This window comes from Sinocyclocheilus grahami, unplaced genomic scaffold, assembly GCF_001515645.1.
Source record: "Sinocyclocheilus grahami isolate Dianchi unplaced genomic scaffold, SAMN03320097.WGS_v1.1 scaffold702.1, whole genome shotgun sequence".
Classification (NCBI taxonomy): domain Eukaryota; kingdom Metazoa; phylum Chordata; class Actinopteri; order Cypriniformes; family Cyprinidae; genus Sinocyclocheilus; species Sinocyclocheilus grahami.
This window is the reverse complement of record NW_015505881.1, coordinates 512,512-519,226: the sequence shown is the minus strand read 5'-3', so window position 1 is coordinate 519,226 and position 6,715 is coordinate 512,512. Positions and strand designations below refer to the sequence as shown.

Below are 6,715 nucleotides of genomic sequence, written 5' to 3'. Positions count from 1 at the left end.
TTTTCCTTACACTGAAAGTGGGGTTGGATGCTTTTGAACCTAAAAAGTAAAGGAAACCATTAAAGTAAAGTAATTTATTCAACTTACTGTGCTATTTTCTAACTCATATGAAGGCAAATATAATGTGGAACACATTAGAATGTAAGTCATTATGCACTGATTAAATTCACTAAGCCTCCCCTCTGCCATAGCTGTCAAATGTCATTCACACTTTTGCATATTAAAACTGGTTCATCACGATCAGTCATAACACATGCAACAACATATGCAGTTTGGCATCATTAATGTCAAAGTTGGTGTGACTTGTCTTCACACTTCATAATTATATATACATGAATGCAAATAGGGAGCTGCAGTGGAGAAGATTTTCAGCAAATAACAACTTAAGCATCAGTATGTTTTCTTATTCAAAGCTATTGTTCAGGTTCAGAAGACTTACAGCACACAGGTCATATGGTTTAGTTTTATGACATATTCATAGTGCTTTTTTGACTTGAAGTGCTCTGTCCCCATTCATGTCCTCATTTTATTCTGTAGTGTGAATATTCTGCTTAGCATCTCCTTGGGTTTAGAATAATGGTTGGAACAACATAAAGATGAGTAAATGTTGACAAATTTTCATTGTTGGGCGATGCCTTTAATTCATCTCCTTCATCTTTAGATATGTTTTGTTAAGCCTGAAGCTTATTTCAATTTCTGGCAACATAATATCTCACAAAAAAGCATTCTGAATTATCATCAACATGCATTACAGCATGCTGATGCTGTAGATCAGTCATAATAATGCTGTTAAAATTACATTCTAAAAGCCATTAAAAAAACTATGCACTGCTGAAGATAGTTTTGTATAAAAACAGTACCGAATTCAGAAATTAATTATGTGACGACTTTATGTTTAAGAGTTATAATTGCAGTACAGTTTTGTGCCCATGCATTCTTCTTGTTGTTCTTCTTTACGTTGCTAATGTTTGTGTGGCCTGTGTGGTTTGGTACTTAAACAAAACAGTAGTTTTCTTTCCTCACCAAAACTTGATTTTTTTTTTCTTGGTGTCTCTGCAGATAGGACTACACCTTTGCAGCACATTGTTTTGCTATCTTGCTATTACATGTTCATCTAAAGCCTCTTTAGACAGTGTCAGGCTGTGAATTACAACTGAAAAATCTATTATTTTCACTGGTTCCAAATAAAATTATGCATTTTATTTTTAGCAACATATTTTTTCTGTCCATAAGTGTAAAAAATAAATAAATAATAATAATAATATAAGATAATTCTATTGTTACATTTATTAAATAATTAGATTTTTAAATTGCTATAGTAATTATAATAGTAATAGTCATTATAAATTCTACTGTTTTAATATAACTCCAAAGACAGCTATACATTCATAATTTTATAGCTAAACAGTGGCATACAGTCAAAAGCAATACTTATTTGTTGATGCTTATAAAATCTGTCTTAACTGTCTTCATGAAACATCTTGCAATTCTGACAAAATATAAAATAGCCAGCTAGATAATGTTGCCTTGGTCATATATTTAAATTAGTGTTCAATACATAAAAGCAAACCACATTTTTAAGGTTGCAAGCCAAGGCATAATATCACATGTAGCTACATGACAAATGAACATAAGACAGTAAAAATACAGCACTGACTCCTACAGGACGAGTCGAATTTCCACAACTGACCCTAGTGTTTCATCAGGCATTCATTACACAAGGGATCTTCAACCTTGCTCCTGAAGAGCAACCTTCTTGCAAACCTCAGACAAAAAAAAAATGGTTTTGGAGTCATATATTTAAATTAGTGTTCAATACATAAAAGCAAACCACATTTTTAAGGTTGCAAGCCAAGGCATAATATCACATGTAGCTACATGACAAATGAACATAAGACAGTAAAAATACAGCACTGACTCCTACAGGACGAGTCGAATTTCCACAACTGACCCTAGTGTTTCATCAGGCATTCATTACACTAGGGATCTTCAACATTGCTCCTGAAGAGCAACCTTCTTGCAAACCTCAGACAAAAAAAATGGTTTTGGAAAATAAAGCATTGTTTTCTTTTTGTTGTTGTTGTTGTCGTTATAAGTTAATCATACTGCTAAACTATGCATAAATGTAAACCACTGAGAAACCACAGACGGTTGTAAGGCTAGTTAATATAAAGATTTTAATAAGTATTCTTCAAATTATAATTATATCCTCCTGAGAACCAGAAATAAAAAGCATTGTGAATTTAGTATTTTTTCATGTCATTACATTGTTTAGAGCATAAAAAAAGGTAAAATAACATTTTTGAAAAATTATATTTTATTCATAAGTTATGCTATGTCCTCTGTAGAGGACACCAGGACTCAGTTTTTCTAAAAAATAAAATGACAGGAGTAGACATGAAAAGGCAAAAACAATGGGATTTTTTTTTAAATCACCAATACATTTTTAGGTTTCAGGATTTTTTTTATAACTAACTTTGTTTAAGGATGGCTCTCAACTATGTTATAAAACATATAACAAAATGATTTGATATACCATTTTGCTTTATGCAATATGTGTGTAAAAATTCCATAAACTGGTTTTTCCATTAAGCACAATGTTATCTATACACTGTATCTAGTTTGCGTGTTAAAGTGATGTTGGGACAGCATGTTGAAAAAAGAAGTGTAATAATGGGAGTAGTAATTGGCCAGATTTTAATAATAATATCTAATATTTCATAAGAATATTGATACATAATTTGTTTTCCTATTCAATTCTTTTGTCTCCCAAAATGTATAATAAACATGCTTTTAGTCCTGGTGTCCTCTACAGTGGACATGTATGAAATTATGTCCTGTTTCATAACAGGAAGTCATATTTTGATTTGAAACCCTGAGATGTTGATTTATGACAAACAATTAGCAAATTCATCAGATTTAAATTATAATTACTAAATATTATCATATTTCCATAAGGATGTACAACTTTTTCACTAAATTAATGTCAGCCATTTTTAAAAACAAGGAGAGGGAGTGGTGATGGTGAAACTTCCAATCATTTGGTATCTCTGGAAAGCCCTGAATGTGCTCTGTACAGGACATCCAGACTTACAACTGTGACATGTGAGGTCTCAGAGAAATTCACTAAAATATAATGTCCTCTACAGAGGCAAAAACTCCATAGCTGGGTCTCAGGAGGTTAATGGTATTTTTGTTTCATATCCATCCACACTTACTAGTCTCACTCAAGCGTTAATGCTGAGCATGACTCTAGCCTTGATGCGTCCTCATAAGATGCAGCCTTCCGTTTGAGAAGCGCCCATAAAGTATTTTTTCATGATGATAAGAGCCCAATGCAACTCGCCATTAAACCCACAGAAGAAGAAGAGCCCAATGTACAGTAGGTGGCGGTATGTGCTTACGACACCAATCTGCTATTAGACCCGAAGAAGAGGAAGACAAGCCTTCTGCACAAGTCACAATTAGAAACGCAGAACTTTTAAATCGTGAGATTAACCAGTCATTATCAAGCCTCTTCAAACTCTGTTATCATGAAGCAGAAGAAAACGGCTCGCAACCAGGCCAGAAAAGGTAACGTTAATTAAGATCTCGTTTCGTACAAGTAAATTGTTCTTTATGTGGGCCCAAATGCACAGATTCAGATGCTTTTTATTACGCAATATTATTTAAATGTCACAATTCAGCTGTTACATTTGATCAAGCAATTTCAGTGTGTCATCTAGTGAGAGAATAGTTTTCGTACAGAATGGGGTGGATGTTTAATGACAAAGGTTGCAAAGATGAAAGCAGTATGCACACCCTTTCTGATACTGTGTATAACTTATCGGAATTGCAGTTCTCTTACCAGAAACTGTGACAGCATTATAGTAGAGCGATGGCATGTGATTGGTACTTAATATATGTACCATACTTTAATGTGGTAATCATTCACTGCCATGGCATTTACATGTTACTCCTACTACTTTATTACATATCCGTACGATCTTACCATGGCCTTTTTTTATTTTAATACCTTGTGGCAAATTTTGTTAGTTAGACATATGCATTATTAATAACGAGTTTAAAATGTTCTGCAGTGATTTTTACCGATTTAAAGATCCTGACAGAGTTGAAGTCTAACAGGCTCCAAGCGGACAGGGCAAGTAGGAGGAATCAAAGCTCCTAATGGGTTGTATGTATCTTGGACTCCGATTGATTTATCATGGAAAAAAAGGAAAAGTATATTTATTGTCAGTACGTTTTCATTAACTGTGTTTCCATGCAACCAAAAAGTTCTTTAGTGTCACATTGTTGACTCATTTGGACTGAAACGCCTTATTTTGATTGAGCTTGATTTGAATGAAATTTTCATTAGATTGGAAGGAATGACCTAGGCCTAAAACAATAATATGATCAACAGGGGGGAAAAAAAAGTAAGCAAAAGTTAAAACATTTCATAAAATGATGAAATTGTGCCATTAATGAACCCCTAAACTGCAGGCATTTAAACAACATGCCGTTTCAGCCATCTAGCATTGTTTAAAGGTCCCATATTATCAAAACTGAAATTTCCTGGCTTTTTTTTCACGATTACTGAGGTCTAGGGGCTATTTAACTACCACATAAGTTTCAAAACAGTCAGTCCACTGTAAAATTCACACAGCCTGCTTAAAGTTCTAGCTATTTTTCACGAACTGTTGTGACTTCCGTAAAAAGTTGACATCAGAGCTACACAGTCACCGTCTTCAGTCCCCACCCCGAGCACCGCCCACCGTCCCACTCTCCATTTGCCAAACCCCCAGACAACATCGCGTCCATGCTTTTGCTGAGCAAGGACAACACGGAAACATGTCGAAAAGGTTAACTTTAACCATGAAACCAGATCGGCCGACCTGTAACGTTTCACGTTATACTCAAAGGATGGACGATCTGACAGGATTGTTACTATGAGGTGGATCACATCTAAAGTGTCTAGTAAAGACAAACTCACCGTGTCCATCTAGTCATGATGAAGATGTATATATTTCAATTTCAGCAGGCAACTATTTTTACAGCTACACTATTGTTCCAGCCACAGTTAAGCACAACAATGTATATACAATTACAAATGATTATATATAAATCGTCAGTTTGTTGTTTTACACACATGCACACAGATATTATTTCATACAGGACATTAACTGTTAGTCATGAGATGCAAGAAACATAGACATATGGCAAGAAATCTGTAGACGCGCCCATAACAACAAAAGACAATACTTTATTGAACCTTTTCTGATAAGAAGTGTGAGCTGCAAACGCAAGCATTTTTGATGATCGTTTCTGTCCAGTCTGCTCGTTTTATCGCGTTTAACCACATCTGTCATCGTTTTTTTGTCTGGCAGTGGTAGCAGATATGTGATCAAATTTCTAATTTGAGGCTGTATTATGTCGATTCTGGCACCCAACATCACAACAAGATGATATTTTAAGCTCCTTATGTAGCCGAATCTGCGCTGGTTTGAATGGGCCGCCTCCAGTTTCCCCTGTTTTGCTGCCTCCAGCTAGCGCTGTGACGTCGCTGACCCTAATTATCTGTGGTTGGCCTGGCCGTGCGTCACTCAGAAAACAACAGGCCAATCAGAAGAGAGGCACATGAATATTAATTAGACAGACCATAATCGACCTGTTCTCAGCAGAGCTTCTGAGAAAGGAGCTGTAAAAATATATTGAGATGGTTTTTGGTACTTATACCGCAAATATATATTCTTAAGGACATCAAAACCTCAAATAAAACTCCAGAAAGATGTACAATATGGGACCTTTAAATAAAACATAGCTTCTAAAACAGCTTCTGGTTTTCAATTTTGGTCCCGGTGCCCCATTGCTCTGCACATTTTGTATGTCTCTTATCGAACACGCCTAATTCAGATCAACATCATCAGTAGGAGAGAGCTGTACATACTGAGTGTGTCAGGCACAATGGGCCTAAACGTTTAGGCAAATGTAATGCCACTAGACAAAAACACAATAATGACAATCAAGTTGTTAGAAATTAAATAGGCAAAGTACAATAAAATGTCCATGACATTAAGTTTTAAATAGCTGTTTTAATAGTCACTGTTTTCTTCCATTGTCATGTTTTTCTCTGACCAGAACTCCATAGTGAATCGCTTGAAGGTTTCTGTCTTCTTTCTTCACAAGTCTCTCCAACTCTGAGGCAAATGACAACATTCCGAATGAACAAAATCAAGTCCCACTCTGCATTTTTTTTCCCTCATTCAAGAATTAATTTCACATAGATGCACAGGGGTTGGACATCTCAGGCTTTGATAGCGGCCTTCAGGTCATCTGCATTGTTGGGTCTGGTATCTATCATCTTCCTCTTGACAATACCCCATAGATTCTCTACTGGGTTCAGGTCAGGCGAGTTTGCAGGCCAATCAAGCACAGTAACACCATTGTGCATAGAATTTATTTAATACACGAGTTTCACAATTTGAGTTGAATTACTGAAATAAATGAACTTTTCCACGACATTCTAATTTATTGAGATGCACCTGTATGCAGCATTATCCCATAGATTAAACTGGAGTAATGAGTCTACAAATAAAAGACTCATTAAAGGAAGGAAACAGCTTCTCACTCTTATTTTCAAAAGCTTCCCCCAGTTGTTTGATAATATTTAAAGGGATAGTTTACCCAAAAATGAAAATTCTGTCATTAATTACTCACCCTCAAGTCGTTCCAAACC

The 6,715-nt window shown here is 35.4% G+C and overlaps 1 protein-coding gene across 5 annotated transcripts in view; it reads left to right on the top strand.

Annotated features, from left to right (window-relative positions):
• The first annotated feature begins 3,376 nt into the window (after positions 1–3,376).
• The window catches only part of unm_hu7910 (un-named hu7910), a 53,147-nt gene continuing 49,808 nt past the window's right edge, over positions 3,377–6,715 (top strand). For 3 of the 5 annotated variants that reach the window (XM_016243852.1, XM_016243854.1, XM_016243853.1), the window contains exon 1: positions 3,384–3,573. In XM_016243852.1, coding sequence (XP_016099338.1) covers positions 3,534–3,573 — 40 coding nt within the window. In that variant the 5' untranslated portion in view covers positions 3,384–3,533. Of the gene's footprint in view, positions 3,574–6,715 lie in introns of all 5 variants that reach the window. The other 2 variants (XM_016243849.1, XM_016243851.1) reach the window with 2 other exon arrangements.